Here is a 20890-nt window from a genome sequence, read left to right on the forward strand (position 1 = left end):
TCATTTACTTTCATTTTAATGTATTGTTTAGTACTTTCTTTTATTTTATGTGATATTTTAATATATTTAATATATTCATTTTCATTACTTACATTGATGTTTATTACTTTTATTATATTTTCTATTTGTTCCCATCTTAATTTCTTATATAATTTCTTATTCAATCAACTAATTGCAAAAACAATATAACACTTCAATTAATATTCTATTTCTTTGTTTTGTTGTATTTCTTGTCTGATTATCATTATGTTTTGTTTGTTATTTATTATTCTTGTAATTTTTACATCTTTCATTCATTTCTTTTTTTTGGATTTTTGTTTTTAATTACTTCTTCAATTATTTTATTGTCTTTTTCTTCAATTTCTTTTGTTTTTAATTTCTTCTTTGATTCTTTCAATTATCTTTTTCTTTTTGATTGAATATACTTCTTGAAGGATATCATACCATCTTTTCCTCTTACCTTCATATTTTTTAAGTATTTCCTCATATTCTCCTTTATTCCACTCACTTCTTATTCTTTTGATTATTTCACATCATTTATTGTTAGCCATTTGTATTTGTTATGGGTGTAATCTTTATTATTATTGTATTTATCTTGTTTCTTATTTGTTTTTATTTGTGTCTTTCGTCTTCTAAACCATTTTCCTTAGTATTTCTTTTACCATTATTATTGTTATTATTGTTATGCTATTTATTGCTATTGAAATTCATTCTTTTGTACAACATTGAACTTCTATGTTTTGTTTGTTTTTCTTTACAATACACAAAGGTTTTACACACTAACTATGGCATTAAAATTTGATGTATTTCTTGCATTTGAAAAGGATTTTCTTATGAAAATAATGATTAAAGAAAAAAATAAACCAATTATTAGAACAGATAATTTTATAAAAAAAACATGAAAAATAAATTTGATAAACAAATATATTTAAAATGAAGAGAAATTATTTTTTTTTAGAACAGAACAATTAAAATTTAAAAACAAAAATGTTATGATACTAATTTAATGATAATCTCAATTTACACTCAAAACTATAAACTTTTCTAAATCTCTTTTACATTATTTTCGTGATTACAATAAGTTTTTCTGGTTTGTTTCAGGTTATGAGTTAGTTTTTCAAAATAAAATAAATATCTAAAAAGCGACATGACAAAGAAGCATAACACACAGTCGATTACTTAAGTTCAAAAATAAGATAAAGAACGACTACTACGACAGCAATGAAAACAAAACCAATTCCGAGAATCAAATTAGCAATAGCCCATAATTTTTCTCTTCTGTCTTGGCTTTTTAATTTCAAGCATCCAATAATCGTAGCACAAGGTAAAATGATTGACACAATAAATCTATGTATTAGAGCTGAATCTTATGAACCAATTTTCATTGACAACTTTTATAAATAAACACTTCTCAGCACAGTATTAAAAAATTAAATGACAAACGTATATAACCCAACTGGAGTTCGATTTAAATCTTCTAAAATATCTTGATTTGATAATGACCCTGAACCTTTTGAAGGTCCTCCTTTTGATAACCCTTTCTTTGATTTTTTACTTCTATGGTCATGGGTAGTTCCTTTCGTTGACCTTCCTTTTGTAGTCATCCCTTGACCCTTTCCAGTACCTACAGTAAGGAATTGTTGTCTTGTTGCAGTAGCAGTGGTTGTAGTGGTAGTTGATGTTGTTGACATGATGAATCGTTTTTTAAATTTATGAGTTTCATTATGTATTTTTAGTACTAAACACAAGTTAAGCTACTAATTTTATTTTAAGGTGCTATATTTTATAACCATTTTAACTATAACATATGATTAAATGAATCTATATGAAAACAAATAAGAAAATTACTCTAAGAAACTAATCCCAAAAAAAAAACTTGAAAAGATAAATAACAAAAAGCAATCAAATTGACTTACATAAAAACTAGGTTTTTATAATATTAAAGAAATAAATTAGTAGATTTTTCTCTTATTTTATTTCCTGATAAATTAAATTCTTTTTTTACAACAGTACTTAAATTAGATTCTTGAAATAAGAAATAACAAAATAACAAAATAAAAACATAAAAAAAGGGAAAAAAGGAAAATAAAATAAAAGTAATTATGAAATTAATAAAAAAAAAGAAGAATAACCTAAAATCTTACTATCATTAATTATGCAAAGCTATTTGTTGCAAATACGTTTAATAGCCAATAGCCTTTCTAAGAAAAATAGTAAACAAACAACTCCTGAAATTCTTTCTTTATTAGAAAAAACTGGATTGCAGGGAAAATTTATTTATATTAAAGCCCTTATACTTTCAATTACTTCAGACCCTGAAGTTAAAGAATCATTTAAATTACAAACATTACGAGATGAAATTAACACTTTAACACAATCAAGCCAAGCAGTTTTATTTAAGAAAGAATTATCAGCAATGAAACTCTCAACTACTCAAATTAAATCATTCCGACTTAGTCCTTCTGGAGAATATTTATTTGGTATTCTTCCTAATCAACCAACTTTGTTAACATCTGCTTTGTTATTTGATTATTTATGTGAACATCCTAAAGAACGAATTGATAGAACTAATGGTTCAAATGCTAATATTTTTTCAATTTCATGGGAAAACCCTGTTTCATTAGATTTATCACTTCCACCAATTCATACTATTTCAGAAGAGATTGTTGGTGAATTAGGTACTTCTTGTGTTGGTTCAAAAGATACATTTTCTGCTTTATTAACAAGTATTTATGGTGATTCAATGACTGAACAACAAGTAGGAGAATTAATTGTTTTATTAATTCAATGTGTTGAACGTTCAACAAATGATTCATCTACAGTATCAGAGTGGGATGCTGAAATAATTGGAGCAGTATTAAAACCTAAATGTAAAAATTGGAATATTATTGCTAAAGTAATGGACCTTCAAGGATATGAATATAAGTCATTAAATGCTATTATTTTATTAATTAGAATCTTCCAACAAATTGGAGATTTTCCATTTAATTCATTCTTTAAAGAAGAATGGAATAATGGAAGAGCACAAGGTTGTATTGTACAAAAACTTATTCATATTGCATTACAATCAACTAGTGAAAGTCAATATTTAATGAAATATATTTGTTCTTTATACAATGTTGGAACACAAAGAGGAATAAAAATGGTTTGGGAACAACAAGGATTTGTAGAACAAATTATTTCTATTGGAGAACGAGCAAGTAGTGGTTTTGATTCAATATATAATTCTATTGAAGTTGTATTACCAATATTATGTAAATGTAAAGCAAGTGCAGGAAGACAACGTGCAGTATTAGCACTACTAAGAAATAATATACAACAATACAATATCATTCAACAATTATGGAAAAATAATAAATTACTTTTAGCTCAAGGACTTAGAGATTTATATATTGAAAATCCATCTTTAATAGATGATATTATTAATTCTATTAAAACTGAAAAATCTGGTAAAGTTCTTACTCAAATGAAACCAACATCATTTGCACTTGATATTGCATGTTTATTAGTTAAAAAAGATGGGTTTAATTTAGATAAATGGTTGATTGAACAAAGAAAATTAAGAGGAAATATTTTTGGTAAAGAAATTATTCAATTCATTAAAGATAAACATTTATTAGTTAAAACAGTAGCACCTTATAAAATAGACAATTCTGTAATCGAACAATTATTAGCAACAGCTACATCTTGTGGTTATGATAAAGAGTCTATTGAAACAAAGAAACAGTGTTGTTCTAAAACAGACCAACAACAAAATATTTCAAATAAAGCAAATGAAATGTTTGGAGACTATTTTGCTGGAAAATTTTCTGTAGAACAATTTGTTGAAGAAATTCAAAAAGCAAAAATGAGTGTTGAACAAATTGACAATGACTTATTTGTTTTATTAATTAAAACATTATTTGATGAGTTTAAAAGAATAAAAGATTTTCCTAAAGTAGAAACTGCTATTCAATTTGGTAAATTATATGGAGAAATTATTCTTAAAGGAATATTAAAAAATTGTGCATTAATTCATTTATTAAGAGTTATATTATGGGCTGTAAGAGAACCATTAAAAAGTAATTTCTTTTATTGTGGAATTCATGCATTAAAACAATTTAGTTCACGACTAAGTGAATGGCCAACGTATTGTGTTTTATTAAAAGATAATAAAAATATTGAAACACATGATGCAGTGTTATATAAAACAATATATGATAATGCAAATAATAAATTTTCTAATATAATAAATTTACTCCAAAAATTATTTATTAATATCAAACTTCCAAGTTTACTTGATTCTAAGAATGTTTCAATTATAAAAAATATTGTTTCTTCAACAGAGAATATAGAAGGATTAAATAGAGAACAACTTAAACAAGAAATAGAAAAAGTATTTGACTTATTAAAACCACAAGCAAATCATAAGAAAGTACTTACTGAGATATCTTTATTTATTATTGCTTTATTAAATGAAAATAATCAACAAGAATGTATTCGATTTGTACAAGAAATGGAATCTACAACAGAACATTTATTCTCTTTTACTATTGAGTCAATTAATATTTTTTTAAAATTACGTGAATATGATAAACACAGTGCTTCATTATTTGAATCACTTGGATCATTATTAGGTTTATTAACCATTGGAATGAATAAGCCATTAAGGTCAATTCATTTAAGACCTAAAATATTATTAACTGATCAATTAACAAAAGAAAATTATGATGTAATGTTAGAATTTATTATTCATTTCTTAATGGCATCTTCAAATTCTACAGTATTTACTCCAAATAATCCATGGATACAACCATTATTGCAATTTGTTTGTGAAACAAGTTTATCACCAGAACTTTGTTTGCATCATGAATCTTCTAATAAATTATTAAATAAACTTCATATTTCACCTGAACAATATTTAACTGTTCATCCAATAAGAATTGCCGAAGAAGAAGCATTAAATAAATTAATTAAATTTGCTAAAGATAGAAGTCATGGAGATGAGAGTATTCTTAATGAATATATTGAAAAAAGACAACCTATTCCTGAAAAGAAATTAAAACAACTTTTACTTTGTGAAAAATCATTAAGTTTTATTAATTTATTATCAGAACATCCACTTCCAGTAATTCCAGATTATCTTATTTGTCCATCATTACCTACACTACAATGGACAATGATTATTACATATTCACTTGATTTTTCATTACAAGATATTTCAAAAACAACAAATGTTAGTTTAAATACCATAATTACAACTGTTACTCAGTTGGTTCAAAAAGACTTTGCTATGGAAACTAATTTACAAAAAATTACAGAAGCTTCTAATAGAGTATTTGATATTGCACAAAAACTTCTTCAATATACTTGTAGAAGTTGTTTAGAGTCAAAATTATGGAAATATTTATGTCCATTTGTTTCTTTTTCAATGAAACAAAAAAATATCATAAGACCCATTGAACAAATGAAAGAAATTGTTATGACTAATCTTCAACCAATCATTGAAATGACAGTTGGGATTAAGTTAGATGAATTAAGAAAAAATGCTAAACGACAATTAGAACAATTTATTATTTCTATTACTTCTGAACGACAAGAAGGAATGAAAAATAAAGAGAGTTTTGTTGCAAAAGGATTTGAATATCTTAATGATGCTCCTAAATTACCAGAAGAACTTCAAATTGCAAATGGAGGAGTTACAAATTATCAAATGGAAATGTATGGTATTGGAGTAAAGAAAGAAATTAAAAATCATTTAGATGATAAATTAATAGAATTATTAAAAGAAACATTAGCATTTGATGTTATTGAAAAATTTGTTCAATTACTTTCACCAGAAATGACTGAAAGAAGTATTCATAAATTAATTACAAAATGTATTGAAACACAAAATAAAGATTATTGTTATCGTTCAAGTCAAATTATTGGATTTATTATTAATTCACATAAATCAGAACAAAATATATACTCAAATATATTAACTCAAATATTTAATGAAATAATAAAATCCTTCGAAAAGAATTATAAAGAACAAGAATTTCATTCACATATTTATTTGGTATTATTAGAAATGATAATTGAGGTTTTAGTTGAAAAAACAAAAGATAGTATTGACAGTGTATTATTAATTCAAAAAATTTTAAAAGTACTTCAAACTCTTCATCCAAATCAATATCCTAAATTTACTTGTCAATGGATAGAATTATTTTCTCATAGAAATGTTTTATATGAATTGTCTAAACCATCTGAAATGAAAAATCAATCATTAATTGTATACTTTGATTTATTTATGAAATATCTTCAATTTATTCAACCATTATTACTTAATAAAAGTACTACGAATAAACAACTTATATCAGCTACTTTTATATGTATTTTAGTTATCAGAGAATGTTTTCCAACATTTGTTCATTTATTTGCTCTTCCATTTGTATCAGTTATTCCTTATACTGTACTTTCTTTAAGACTTCCAATTTTAACTGTTGTGTCTCATGATGATAATTATGCTGAACATTTTGAACCAATCTTGAAAACTATTCCAACAGACTACCAATCAATTCTTGATCAAAAGAATCCTAAGTCAATATTAAAATTAATCCATAAATTACCAAGTGTTTCAATAGTTGTCTTCTTATTCACTTCAAATTCATTAAATATTCTTAAAGAAATGATAACAGATTCTACTAATAATCAAAGAATTGAATTGGTTAATGGTATTGTGGATTTAATGAGACTACAAACTACTACTACAGAAATGATGAAACAATTTCTTGCTCATTTAATTGAACTAAATGATCAGAGTCTAAATGAAATAATTTTACGAATTCTTGTTGAACGTTCTTTCGGAGAATATCGTCAAGTTGGTGCCTTAAATTCATTAACAAATTTAACCCAAAAGTATCCTCAATTAATTGAACTTGCAAAGAGGAAGTCATCGGTTGTGGCAGAGAAGTTATTAGAATTATGTTAAAGTAGAAAAAAAATCATGTTAATTCATTCTTTTTAAATAAATTCAATTAAATTGTCTATTTATTTTATTTCTCTAAAATACAAGATTTTCTTTTACTAAAATATTTTTTTCTTCTTGAAGAAAGTCAGTGTGTTTGTATTTCCTGATATTATAAGTTGATCAGACAAATCCATCTTGGAACAATAGACAGAATCAAATAAGTATTTCCCTATCGAGGAATAGTAATTCTAGTCGTATCTAAATCAATGTGCTGTTTATTAGTATAACTCTATCTAAGAACAAGATATTTAAAAGGGAATGCATTAATATAAGGAATAAATGATTAGAATGATAATCACAATGTCTCTTTGTTCAACTCTATTGAACCATACTTTGGGAATATAACTTTTTGATTAGATAAAACAATTCCATCTTCTTCAAGAATAATTGACATAATTCCATGTCTAAGAATAAGAGGCTTTCTTTGAACAAATATATAGATTACAAAAATAAAGAAAAAGGTATTAAATGAGTTTTTTCAATTGATATAACAGTTTTTGTGTTTCAAACCAAGTAATTTTCAAGCAAGGTTAGAAGCAGATAAACCAACATGGTTTAGAGGTAGCTTGGATTTTTCTAAATTTTCTTTGAAAAATTACAAAAGAATGAAACGTTATATAAATAAAATACTAAAAAAAAAGAAAAGGAATTGAATGTATTTAATGAGAATATGTTGTAGACAAACCAATATCATCATTAATATCTGATTCAAAATAACCACTATCTGAAACTACTTTAGTTGGTACAGAAGAAGTAGGTTGATACTCTTTAAGTGGTTTTAACTCTTCTTTAGTTTCTTTAATTTCTTGTTCTAATGCATTAATATCAAATGACATAGATGAACGTTCATCCACTAATTCAAGTAAATAAGTAAGTTCTTGGAATTCAATTTCTTTTTTTGTTTCTTCTGGTATAGTTTGAATGATATATTTTCCATAACCTATGAAATCTTGTTCCGAAAGGTTTTCTTTATATACATGATAATTAGTTCTAATAATTTGATTTAAATAATTGATCATTTTTTCTAATACCATTGTATTTTCCAATAACATTTGTTTAACATATGGTAATTTTTTTGACATTCGAATTATAAATGATAGTTTTAATTTTGATGATGGTGAATAGATATTAAACTTTTTCAATAAACCATTTGTCATTGTTTGTGGGATATTTCCACATAAAGAACTTCTTTGTTTGTTTGTATATGGAGAAAATAGACAAAAAGCTCTTAGTTCAGAATAGTCATCATTCATCATTAACAATTCATCAAACACATTGAAAAAGTTACTCAATTCATTTTCATGTTTACGAAGATGAATGTATTCTTTAAATTGGTTAATAATATTTAAACTTTCATCAAAATTATTATAACTAATATGTTTTAGTAAAATACACCCCGAGTCATAATTATACGCAATTAATTGAAGTAATAAATCACTTGAAAATATTAAATTTTTATACTTTGAATATGAATTATCTAAATATTCTGAATTTTGTGTATTTGAAAATGGAGTTATTTGTTTATTATGATCATCTGTATAACATGAACAAATAACTTTTTGTAATGTTGTTACAAAATACTTTAAATCAGGAAATACATCTAACACTATAGTACTGATATTTTTTTCAGTAAATTCATTTTTATTAAGGAAATAATACCAAAATGATTTGATTAATCCCATTTTACTTAAAGAATAACATGCTTGTGGTCCAATTGAAGCTAAGGCATCAAACAATATAAAGTATTGTTTTAAATTTTTTGGATATGACCTTGAAAATATTAATAACGATCTTAGATATTGATAGAACTTGTATAATATCTCACTTTCTGAGAATAACACTACTGAATCATTTTCAGCTACCCATCTAATTACGGTTGTTATTAATCTTGATGCTCTTGTTCTTATACTTTCTAATGAAGTAATACAATATAAAGAAACAAAATCATTTTTAATAGCATCTTCTAATATTTTTTTACCAATCTCTGGATTATTATAGTTCGTCATACCTTCAATAATTTGATCAACTAATCCATTATTTTGTTCTCCTTCATCTAATAAAGAAAATGCATATCTAAAACAATACATAATAGCTTTTCCCATTACTGTTGGATCAAATAATTTAGATTGTTTAAGTATTAATTTTAAACATTGGTTGTCATGATACATTACATCATTACTAATCCTTTCTTCTTCAGCTTTTAATTCTTTTAGAATATCCTCTCCAACTTGGTCTAGATTTTGTTCTTCTTGATAACCCTTTTTTTCATACACGAGCAAATAGCCTCCAAAATCCTTGTATCCACCATTCATATTCCTTGTTGCCATATCACATGAAATATAACTAACTCTACTATCATTAAATTCTATCCACTTTCCATCGTTTAAAATATATGAAAAATAATGTCCATACCCAGCATTTCCAGTATGAATAACAACACCATTTAAATGATATTCTCCATTTAAATTTTTATTTTTCATATATTTACTTAAATCAAGAGTTAATGGTACTTCACATTTATCATTAATCTTCATAACATTAACATCAAATGAATCAAATCTATTTAATTGTAAAAATAGATAATGAGGTAAACTTTCAATTTTATATTGTTTTACTGCATTAAAATACCTTCCATCATCAGTTTTTAATCTATTATCTCCTTTAAAGAATTCTGGTTTAAAGAAATTACTTAAACATTGTCCTACATTTCTTTTTCCTTGAATTGGTAATGGTAAAGTTCTAAACTCTTCTTTTGTTTCACGGTTTTCTTTTACAGTACTATCTAGTGAATCAGTTTGTATAACAGTTTGTAATGTAAATATTGGAAATATTTGTTGTTGACTTCCTTTATTCATTTCATCTTCTAAACAATCAAGTAACATAATAAGGAAATCACAAGCGTCATGTTGCTGAACTTTGAGGTCATACATTTTTTTATGTTTTTGAATTTCATCGATTAATGAGTCTGCACTATAACAATCTTGACTTCCACCTTTTAATGAAATAAATAATTTTTGCAATTGTTTTGTAACTTTCATAGTATCAGTTGATACTATTCTTAAAATTTTTTCTCTAAATTCTTTCATCATAAATAGTTGTTGAAGAATTGAATTTATATAACATGTTGATCCAATATTCCTTATTCCTCTATATCCAGTTCTACTCGTCTTTGGTACTATATCTAATTTTTTAATAACTTTGTATTGGAAACATTTATCAAATACTTCAGTACTAAACATTTTAATAAGATTAGGACAAATTGTAAATACAGTATTAATTAAATCATATGAACTATTTCTTACTGATTTTAATTTATATTTTAATGGATTTCCATAGCAGTTATTAAATACTTTAGAAATAGTTAAATCTATCTTCTCTGGAATAATTTCAACTTTTGGTAATAATAATTTAGCAATTTTTAATAACCCAGTGATATAATAATCTGAGTCATCAGTAAATTGTTCATTTGGTTCAACAGTACATATCTTTTGAATAACATAATCAAATACTTCTTGAAAATCAATAATATTTTCATTAATACTTTCAATCAATAAACAAATAGTTTTAGTATAAAAATATATTGCCCTTTTTGTTCCATAAAGTTCTAATGCATTAAATAAATCTTTCATTAACTTTTGTGTTTGGTCATATAATAATGTTGAATTACTTTGATAAAAATTGACTAACGAAGTTATAAATGATATTGTAATGACTTGTTCATCATCATACTTTTGTTGTGAATTGAAGTATTGAATAAGAAAGTCATGAAGATCAGGAACAACATTAATACTAGACCCTTTATTTCTTAACTCGCAAACAGAAGAAGAAATAGAAATAAAAACACCTGAAATATGAGGATTGTTTGGGTTCTTAAGAATTATATCAAAACATTCATCAAAAAGTTCATGATTTTCTGTCACATTAAATGTCAATTGTTGATGCTTACATAACTTATGAATAAAGAATGAAAATATCTTACTGAACATTTCAACAATATCAACAATCAAATTACTTTCTCTTCTTAATACACTTCTGAATGCCAAACAAATTTGATCAAAAATTGGTTGAGATTTAACAATAATCTCCCTTAATAATGTTTGACTTTTTATTGTATCTGTTGTAGTAGAATTTTCATTATCTTTTTCTGGAAACAATATTTTATCAACTAATTGTAAAGTATATAATAATGTATAGTCACTCTGTTCTGTTAATAGATTAAATACTCCTTTTGGTCCATACAGTTCACTCATTCCAAAACACGAATTAACTTTTTTCATTATTCCACTAAATGATGGTAAACTCATCATAATTTTCCATACAATTTTTTCAACTTCTTCTCCAAAATGTTTTTTTAAACACTCAACAATTGTTATTATTTCATCTGAGTCTGAGACTAATTTAATAAATGAAAGATCTACTTCTTTTTTTGGAACTTCATCATCATCTGGAATATCATAAATTTCACCATTTTCAAGGTCTTTTGTATATGCCGCTGTAATAGAGTCAATATCATCAAACAATGCTGAACATGCTAAATCAACAGCATTGGAATAATATAAATATTTTTTTAAAGCACAGTATGCAATTTGTTTTGAAACTCCAGTCATTTCTACTAACGTTTTAACATCTTCCATGCTAACTTCTTTTTTGTAATACTGAGAAGATGGGAATTCATTTGATCTAAATAACGAATTATCACTTTCTTCTTTTGCCATTTTTACAACAATTTCACTTTCATTTTGTAGTAACAAATCACTAATACTTGTGGTTTCATCAAAATCATCAACACCATCTATTTCAATTGTTGATTTATCTAAATCAATTTTAAATTCTTTCTCAATTCTTTTTTTCATTTCTCCAATACTTAAAGATGATAAAATTTTAATTTGGTTTTTCATAATAACCTTTTCTCCTGTCTTTATAATAACGTTAAATATCATTGGTTTTCCTTTTAAAGACCTTACATGAGAAATTGCTTTTCCTTCACTAGTTGAAGTCCATTCAATTAATAAGGCATTTAAAACTTTTAAATTAATAACTTGTTCTTTCTTTAATTTATCGTCATGGCTCTGAGAATATAATTGGTTAATGTCTTTTATCCATTCTATGACAACCCTCCATCCAACTTGAACAGGAACTGACTTAACAATAGATACCAATAAATCCATTGCTTTTTCTTCAGTAACTTTATTATTAGTGATAATCAATAATCGCTTTAATGGAACAAGATGAGCAATATCATTTAAATTTCCATTAAATTTATATCCTTCTCCATTTTTTATTAAAGCTTCTTTATTTACTTCTTCAATGATTACTTTAATTAATTGTACTCCTTCAGAAGAGTCAAAAAGAATAATTTCATCATCATTATGGAGATGTTCATCTAATGGGCATAAAGCTAATTCTTTTGCTTCACTATCTTTACTAAAGAAATTATTGAAGAATAAAAACAATTGACTTTTAAATTCTTGTGAAGTGTTTTGGTTCATAAAAACTTCCCATAATTCTGAAAATAGTGTTAATGGTAATTCAATATCAATAAGAGACATTCCTAACAAAACATTTAAGGCACCACCAACTATTTCCTTTCTTTCATTAGTAAATTCCAGTTGAATATTATCAGTGATTACTTTCATAAATATTTCATTTATTCCTTTTTCAATGAATATTCTACTTTGGGAATGTTCAATTAATAAAGCAAATACAGCTTCACAAAATATTATTGACTTTTCTTCCTTATATGAATTGTCAATAAATTCTTTAATCTTATTAATTAACTCATTAAATAAAGGGTTGTCTTCAGTTACTTGAATAACTTTAGAAAATAAAGTTGACATTTGAGAAATTTCTATATCACTTTTATTAATAAATAAGTCAAATAACTCATTTAAAAGTGAAACTTTCTTTTCAACTAAATCACAAAACAATTCAAAATGTCCAATAGTTTTGTCTTCTACTTTTCTTAATGTTGAAATAACTAATGAAAAAGTCTCATCATTTAATTCTTCTTCAATCATACTTTTAAATACAGGAATAATAACTTCAACAATTGAAATATGTCCGCTCCCAATAATCATTAAATAACGTTCAAATATTTCCGATTTCTTTCCATGTTTACTTAAGAAATCAAAAATTGGTAATGCTGTAATTAATATTTGTTTTTGAATAGATTCATTTAATATACTTAAACAAGGAATAAATAATTCAACAATTTCATTTTGTGTTTTAAAAGGATCTTCTTTATGTTCTTCTAATAAACTATGTTTATTTAAATCTTCTTTTACCCATTCACATGTTAATTTTTTTAATAGTCTTGTAGCAGAAGTAAAAAATGTCATTCTTTGATCAAAAGAATTTAATGATTTTACTAATACACAACAAATAATATAATCTATATATTCAACACAAAGAAAATGTTCAGATATTGATATAAATGATTTGATTAATTGAATAGAACAAGTTTTACAATCCAATTCTTGCATTCTTTCAAAAATACCTTTTGCTATTTCTGTTCTTTGGTCTTCAATTAAATACATATTGTCATTTGAAAAAATATAACTAACAGATGTAAGCATAGAATTAAGAAGTTTTAAATCATATAATCTAATCATTTCATATATTTTATTAAACCCATCTATTTTATTTATTTCTATAATAAATTCAACAACTAATGGTACTTCTTCAATATACTTTGCCTTTTCAATATTATACACAGTTTTACTTTTCTTAAATTCTTCATAATTGAAAATATCACCAAATAACTTCCATCCTTCTTCATCAACAAGTTCAATTCTAGAAAAGAATAAATTTAAATAAAATGTTATGAACTTTAATATTAATTCCGTGTACATTGTTTCTTTTTTAATTTTATTAAAGAACACTTTAATGTTCTTATTGACAAACTCTTTATAGAATTGATCTGATAATTTTTTCATATTTGTTGTAGTGAATTTTAATAAAAATGTTTCATACTCTGATCGCATATAATAAAAATAATTTTCTTCACTAATTTTTTTTACAATATAATTCATCTCTTCAACGTCTGTATCTGTTTCATCAGTATTAGTCAACATTATATTAACATTACCAGTTATTCCATTAGAACTAAGTTTTGATTCATTTCCATTGAAAGCACATTGAACAACTTGATTCTTTTTATTTTCTTTTTCCACATCAAATACTATAAAGTCTTTTTCTTCTGTCATCAATTACTGGATTTTTTCTTTTGAAAGATACAATTTTTTCAGTTTTTTCTTTCTAATAATTTTATTATTCTTTTATAATTTTATTATAATTTATTATTCCTTTTGCTTTTGTTGATTTTAAGATGAGATTTATATTGAGGTTTAAACTAATGATAATGAAAATTTTTGTGATTAAAAAAAGAGATATGATAAAAATCTTACAAATCCGATAAATAATACAATTGTTTAATCATCTCATCAAACTGCGCTGCTATCACATCAATTTGTTGAGTGATAAAATGTCCACACCAAATAAAATATACGTTATCACATTTTACTATTATAAAAGATCGAAGCTCTTTTCGTTCTTCTTCTACAAGATAAGAAGAAAAATCACTAGCAGAGACTATAGTAGCAAGGATTGAAGGAATCCAATATTCATATTCATCAATAAAACTTTCTGGATATATCAAACTTATTGGATGAGATGGATTTCCATATGAATTATCAATAAAACATTTGAGTGTATTATTTATATTTATAAGAGAAGAGATAGAATGAAGAATAATAAAATTACCTTTCCACCTTAAACGAAATGACTCAAAAAGTTCAAGTGATTTAAACAATTGTAAATTAGGAGGACCTAATAAAATATCTCCTCTTCTAATACATAGATCAAGACATTTATTAATAAAATTATTCCATTCAAATGAATAAAATGTATTTAACATTTGTTTAACTTTAATTGGATCACCACAAAAAATTTCTGTAATAGTTGAAATAATATTCATTCTTGTAGTATCAACGTCTTTCATTGTTGAATGAAGCAAATTAATATCAAAAATACTTACTGCTTTAGCAATAGTAATAACACTTCTAATAAGAATTAATTCAGATAACACTTGTTTAATATGAAACTGAAGAATTTCTGTATTTAACTCTTGTAATCGAATAATTTCTTGATCAATTTTATCAATAAAAACAATTGGTATTTCACCTCTTTTTAATTGAGCAACAACTTTATTAATAATTTTTAATTCATTAATTCTAATTAATAATGTTGTAGTAATAATTTGTTGTGTTGAAAAACTTGTTTCTGGTAAAAGTAATAATGACTTATATGCCTCTTTAAAGTGTTGAAGTATTTGAGGGCATATTGATATTTTAAACTTATTGAGTCCAACTAATCCAGTATTTATTAATTTTAAACATTTGATAAGACTTCTATCTTCTGTATTCAATCGCATCATTTTTTTAATTTTTAAATCACTCTCATCTAATGAAAGAGTACATTGATCAAATATAATTCCTTCTACATCCATCAATTCTTATTGATATCTAAAATTCTTATTTTTAAGTTCATTCCAAATTTCTAAAAAAGCTTTTCTCACTTTTTTTAAACCATTCAAGTTTTATATAAATAATAAAATCAATTAATTAAGTATTAATAGAAATAGATTCTATTCTTCCTGGCTCAGGGGAGACTAATCCCATCCCTTCGTCTTCTTCTTCTAGTAGCTCTACGGAGTATGTTTGGTTGTGATCTCCGCAGTATTCAATGACATCCATCATGTTTTTTATTACAAGGTTTTTTACTTCTTTAACAATGTCAATTTCAATTTTTAATTCTTTGATTAGTCTGATACTTTATTTATTTATTAATTCAATTAATTGATATTATTACTGGAATTATTTTGACATCTTTTAATTTTTCTATTTTCATTAGAATATTCTTTAATTCCTTATACATATTTCTTTTCTTCATTTACACTTAATTAATATTGTGATCATCCACAATAGTCATATCAAATATTAGACCAGTTTTATTCTTTTTATCTAATACATATATATCTGATATTTTGTGGTATTGTCCATCAATTTTATGTATTATTTGTTTGTTCCATATCATAGTGATGTCTTTATATTGGAACACTGTTTCATATAGGATGTTTATATTGATTATTTAATGTATATTTTCTTATCAATCAATATTATAATGCCAATATGGTCATGTTTTTCCATTTGTGATTTATTATGATAAATACAAGATAGTAGAATGTGTTCTACTGTAGCTATCTTGTCTTTACATAGTGGGCAGTATTTCAATCTTTCATTTTTCATTATTTTTGCTTTCTTATACCCACAAAATATTGCTCCATCTTGCATTTTAGTTAATTGAAGAAATGCATTCTTTTTAATATTGATGGACTTCCATGCTTTCACTGTAGTAGTTTTATCTACTCCTTTTGACTCAAACCATCTTCTAAAATGTTCACTTATTTGATGATACTTCCATTTTTTGATGTATTTGTCAATAATTTCTTTATTTCTACTACTACTACTACTTCTTTTTCTTTTTTCTTTTCTATCCCTTCATTTATTATTTCTTCTATTTTTGTTTCTGGGATTTTATGACCTAGGGCTTTTTTAATTCTATTCCACATTCCTTTCTTACTGTACCATCTATCTAATATGTTATCAAGTTTTATATAAATAAAAAATAATTAATTAAATGTTATTGAATGTATTTTCTATTGTTCTTTGCTCACTAGAGAATATTCACATAGTTGTATTTAAGAATATTTACTCATTAACAATTCATTCTTTCTTTAATTTTTCATGTTTGTTGAGAAGTGTAATTTTTTTATTCTTCTTTCCTTTATTTTAATGAAATTAAAGTCTTTTCAAACATTATCAACTTAAATTATTCTAATTGTTATTTGATTTTTATTTGAATTTAGTCGTGTATTAAAATTCTTCATGTTTTATTTTCTTATTTTATGTAGAATGAACATCCTATTATCACTGTCTTATTATGACTATCTTCTTTTGTCACCAATAGCATGAAATTCTTTTTTTTTGATAAATACTTCATATTATCACACATATTTTTAACAGATAATAATACTACTATCTTTATAAATATAGATATTTCTCTTATAATAAATATTATCCATCATCACAAATAAGAATCATTACTATTCTTGCAATGTTGGGTAATACATTCTCTATAAAAATACAACATCATAAATGATGATAGATGATGAATTAAAATTTTGATGTATTTTAATGTTTGTGTTGTACTTCTAACATAAAATCTTCTAACCTCTAATTTAGAGTAAAAAAAGTGTTAATTAATATATTTATTAACAGTTTATTTTTATGATTATTTAGAAATGTTAATTTCAATTTCTTCATTATGTTTTACTTATCCTTTATATTTATTTTATATTAAGAGAAAGTTGGATTCTTCTTCTAATGTGCTGCCAGAATTGAATGTGTAAAACATTAATTCTTTCATACATTTTATAGTGATTGTTCAGATGGTTTTGGAGAAGTCTAATTGTAGTTTTATTATTTTTATTCTTTTTATAGACTCTTTGTGAATCCATTTATTGATAATATAACAGGTATTATTTCTTCATTTATTAATTCTTTATTAATTCTTATTTTCTCTTGTAATTCTTTGTATTTATTTTGTGAATATAATTTAATTCTATATTCATATCTTGGAAATATAGCAACATCTATAATACATCATCTCTTTTCTTTCATGCTTTGTTAATATATATTTTCTTCTAGTATAGAATGAATTGTCATTAATAAATAAATCATTATTGTAAGTTATAACTGTTTCATCATTATTAATACATTTAAGAGGATTATTAAAAATCAAACGTATCAAATTCATTAAATTATGTAATTAATATCTGTTTATATAACTTGTTTACATACATAATCATGTTTTGTTGTATTTTATTATGAAATTTATTTTTGTTATGATAATACTGTTGATTTCTATTGAAGTTATGATAAAATAGTTATGATAATGAAAATTAATGAAATAATGAGTGAAAAGAAGCATATAGTTAATGATGTATTTGTCTTGATTATAGTCATTATTATGGTAATGTTTCATGTGATTACTAATATTTCCCTGCTAATACAGATAATACATACTTTCACTCATTCTTCTGTCATTTATGTTTGTTGGTTGATAATGAATTTTTCTTTTGTTATTAGCTTTTATGTTGTCTGTTGTGTTTCTTTTCATTCAGCACTTTCCTGATAAAAAGATATAAAATAAAAATGATGAAAAAGAAAAATGGTTATTTTTATTTTAAGAGTGTTGAGATTAACTCATCAATATCTAATAATTTTAAATCCGTGTAATGCTGTCCAGACCCTACAAATAATATTGGTATTCCAGTACAATATGTCAATGATATGGCTGCTCCAACTTTATCATCTATAGTATCAAATTTAGTCAAAATAATACCATTTACTCCTTTTGATTGTTTGTTTGGTGCATAATCAATAATATATCTATTGAATGTTGTCAGTTGATTAACTGCATCATTTCCTACTAATGCCTCAGCAACAAACAGTACTAAATCAGTTTGTGCTGAATGAACTAATTTAGCAATGGCTTTCATCAGTGCATCATTTCCTTGCATTCTTCCTGCTGTATCAACTAATAATACATCATACCCATCTTCTTTTGCTCGTTTTAATGCATTTCTAGCAATGGCAGATGGATCAGTATCATAACCCTTTTCATATAATGTAATTCCTAATTTTTGAGCATGGACAGCTAATTGATCAACAGCACCAGCTCTGAACGTATCACAAGCTGCAATCATTACCTTATAATTTAGTGATGTTAACCAACATGCCATTTTTGATAATGAAGTTGATTTACCAACACCATTAACTCCTAAGAACACCATTGTATAAACCTCTCCATTTGCTTTCTTTTCAGATATTTCTTTAGCAACATCAATAGGACTTGTTGGTGTCATAATTCGAGTAAGTACTTCAGTAACACCTTGAATAACAGTTCCACTTAATGTAAAAGTATCAACTTTCTTTCCATTTAATAAGGTTTGAATATTATTTTTAATTTGTGCTGCAATTTCAGAATTAACATTTTTTTCAATTAACATTTTCTCTATTTTTTCTGCTTGTTCTATTGACTCTGCTTCATCAATAATTCTAGTACCATTAAATCCTGCAAAAATTTTAGACAATGTAGAACCATTTGATTTTGGTTTTTCTTGTTTCTTCATTCCTTCAAATTTATAAGTTTTATTCTCACCTTCTCCAATTATAATTTTTTCTTCTTTCTTTTTACTTTCACCTTTAGCTTTCTTTAGTTTCATTGCTTTTTCAGCTCCCTTTTCAGTTTCTTCAAATTTCCTCATCCTTTTATTAGCCTTGTCTTGTTTACAACGTTCTTGACACTCCTTTAATGTTTCTTCTGCAGTAGTATTCATAACACTTTTAACAATTGTCTTACTTGGTAAATACTGTTCTTTAAATTTTTTCATCATTTCTTTAATAAATAAATCAATATAATCAACTTTAATTGTTTTAACATGAACAACTAATATTATAGTTGAGGTTTCATTATCTGATAACCATCTTATCATATAATTCTCAACAATTGCTTTGCTTTCTCCAGTTCTATCAGCCAATAAATGGTCTTTGATAACCGCATTGATAGGTTCCCCTCTTAATTTTCCTTGTCCCCATTTGAATAATACAATTCCACCAGTTGTAATAATATCAATCTCTTCCATTTATTTTTATTATATTTTAAGTTCTTTACTTTGAAAAGGTATGAATCTTTTTATTAATTTTTTTTCTTTAAGAATAGTTTGTGGTGATGAATTTTATTCTTTTTATCATCTTGTCATTATCAATACGTTTTTAATCAACACTTTTTCTTCAAATAAATAAAAACAACTCCACCCATTCTTTTGTTCTAATACAAAATTATACATCTGATCTTTTACTTTTCACTTATTATTATCTTCTTAATTTTTGTTTTTTGGAAATAAATAATGTTTTTCTATTTTTCTAAATAACAATTTTAATAGTAAAAACAATCTAGTAATTTACTAAAAATTAATAAACCCTACAACTAGAACAAAAGTTGCATTAATGGCTGAAACCGTCGCTCAACCAGTTGAAGCTGCACACACTTTTGCACCAAAACTTTTCAATAAATGGAGTTATGATGTTACCGTTAGTGATATTTCACTTAAGGAACTCCTTGCCATTAATAGTAAGCTTAAGTATCAAGTCTTCCTTCCACACACAGCTGGAAGATATCAAATTAAGCCATTCAGAAAGATTCAATGCCCAATTGTTGAAAGATTAGTTTGCTGTATGATGCAACATGGAAAGAATTCAGGAAAGAAACTTCTTGCTATGAGAGTTGTTGAAGAAGCCTTTGAAATTATTCATTTATTAACTGAAAAGAACCCAATTCAAGTATTAGTTGATGCCATTATTAACGCATCCCCAAGAGAAGATTCAACTCGTGTTGGAACAGGAGGAAATGCTAAGAGACAAGCTGTTGATGTTTCACCATTAAGAAGAATCAACCAAGCCCTTTATTTAATGACTATGGGATGCAGAAGTGCAGCATTCAGAAACTCTAAAACTCTTGCCGAATGTCTTGCTGATGAAATTGTCAACGCATCTAAATCTAACACTGCTTCATTTGCCATTAAGAAGAAGGAAGATATGGAACGTGTTGCTAAATCTAACAGATAAAACTTACACTCAATTGACTTTTGGTGTGATATTATTTGATTTTTTATTTTATTAAGAATGATTAGTATTTATGAAAGGAAAGATTCAATCTATATTTTTTGACTATTTTAATGATTAGTTTTCAAATTCAAAGCAATGAAAAGAAAGTCTG

At 25.1% G+C, this 20890-nt stretch overlaps 6 protein-coding genes across 6 annotated transcripts, besides 5 other annotated features; 2 read left to right on the forward strand and 4 right to left on the reverse strand.

Annotated features, from left to right (window-relative positions):
- Nucleotides 1-260: part of a repeat region that runs on past the window's edge.
- Nucleotides 210-829: a repeat region.
- A 346-nt stretch (nt 830-1175) lies between these two features.
- EHI_200800 (uncharacterized protein) lies at nt 1176-1691 on the reverse strand (the record flags this gene model as incomplete). The annotated part of the gene is made up of 2 exons (XM_647589.1): nt 1176-1347; nt 1444-1691. 2 exons carry the CDS (start codon nt 1689-1691, stop codon nt 1176-1178), a joined length of 420 nt encoding a protein of 139 aa, XP_652681.1.
- Nucleotides 1692-2155: 464 nt separating this feature from the next.
- EHI_200810 (uncharacterized protein) lies at nt 2156-6952 on the forward strand (the record flags this gene model as incomplete). Its single annotated transcript, XM_647590.1, has 1 exon — nt 2156-6952. The coding sequence occupies one exon, from the start codon at nt 2156-2158 to the stop codon at nt 6950-6952; it is 4797 nt and encodes a 1598-aa protein (XP_652682.1).
- A 698-nt stretch (nt 6953-7650) lies between these two features.
- EHI_200820 (ubiquitin carboxyl-terminal hydrolase, putative) lies at nt 7651-14196 on the reverse strand (the record flags this gene model as incomplete). The annotated part of the gene is made up of 1 exon (XM_647591.1): nt 7651-14196. The coding sequence occupies one exon, from the start codon at nt 14194-14196 to the stop codon at nt 7651-7653; it is 6546 nt and encodes a 2181-aa protein (XP_652683.1).
- Nucleotides 14197-14393: 197 nt separating this feature from the next.
- EHI_200830 (uncharacterized protein) lies at nt 14394-15497 on the reverse strand (the record flags this gene model as incomplete). Its single annotated transcript, XM_647592.1, has 1 exon — nt 14394-15497. One exon carries the CDS (start codon nt 15495-15497, stop codon nt 14394-14396), a length of 1104 nt encoding a protein of 367 aa, XP_652684.1.
- Nucleotides 15498-15600: 103 nt separating this feature from the next.
- Nucleotides 15601-16654: a repeat region.
- A 641-nt stretch (nt 16655-17295) lies between these two features.
- Nucleotides 17296-17936: a repeat region.
- Nucleotides 17925-18224: a repeat region.
- A 66-nt stretch (nt 18225-18290) lies between these two features.
- Nucleotides 18291-19757, reverse strand: EHI_200840 (Signal recognition particle receptor alpha subunit, putative; the record flags this gene model as incomplete). Its single annotated transcript, XM_647593.1, has 1 exon — nt 18291-19757. The coding sequence occupies one exon, from the start codon at nt 19755-19757 to the stop codon at nt 18291-18293; it is 1467 nt and encodes a 488-aa protein (XP_652685.1).
- Nucleotides 19758-20121: 364 nt separating this feature from the next.
- Nucleotides 20122-20755, forward strand: EHI_200850 (40S ribosomal protein S5, putative; the record flags this gene model as incomplete). Its single annotated transcript, XM_645310.2, has 1 exon — nt 20122-20755. One exon carries the CDS (start codon nt 20122-20124, stop codon nt 20737-20739), a length of 618 nt encoding a protein of 205 aa, XP_650402.1. The 3' UTR covers nt 20740-20755.
- Nucleotides 20756-20890: the final 135 nt, after the last annotated feature.

This window comes from Entamoeba histolytica, genomic scaffold (genome assembly GCF_000208925.1).
Source record: "Entamoeba histolytica HM-1:IMSS scf_1104750519307 genomic scaffold, whole genome shotgun sequence".
NCBI classification, from domain to species: Eukaryota; Evosea; order Mastigamoebida; family Endamoebidae; genus Entamoeba; species Entamoeba histolytica.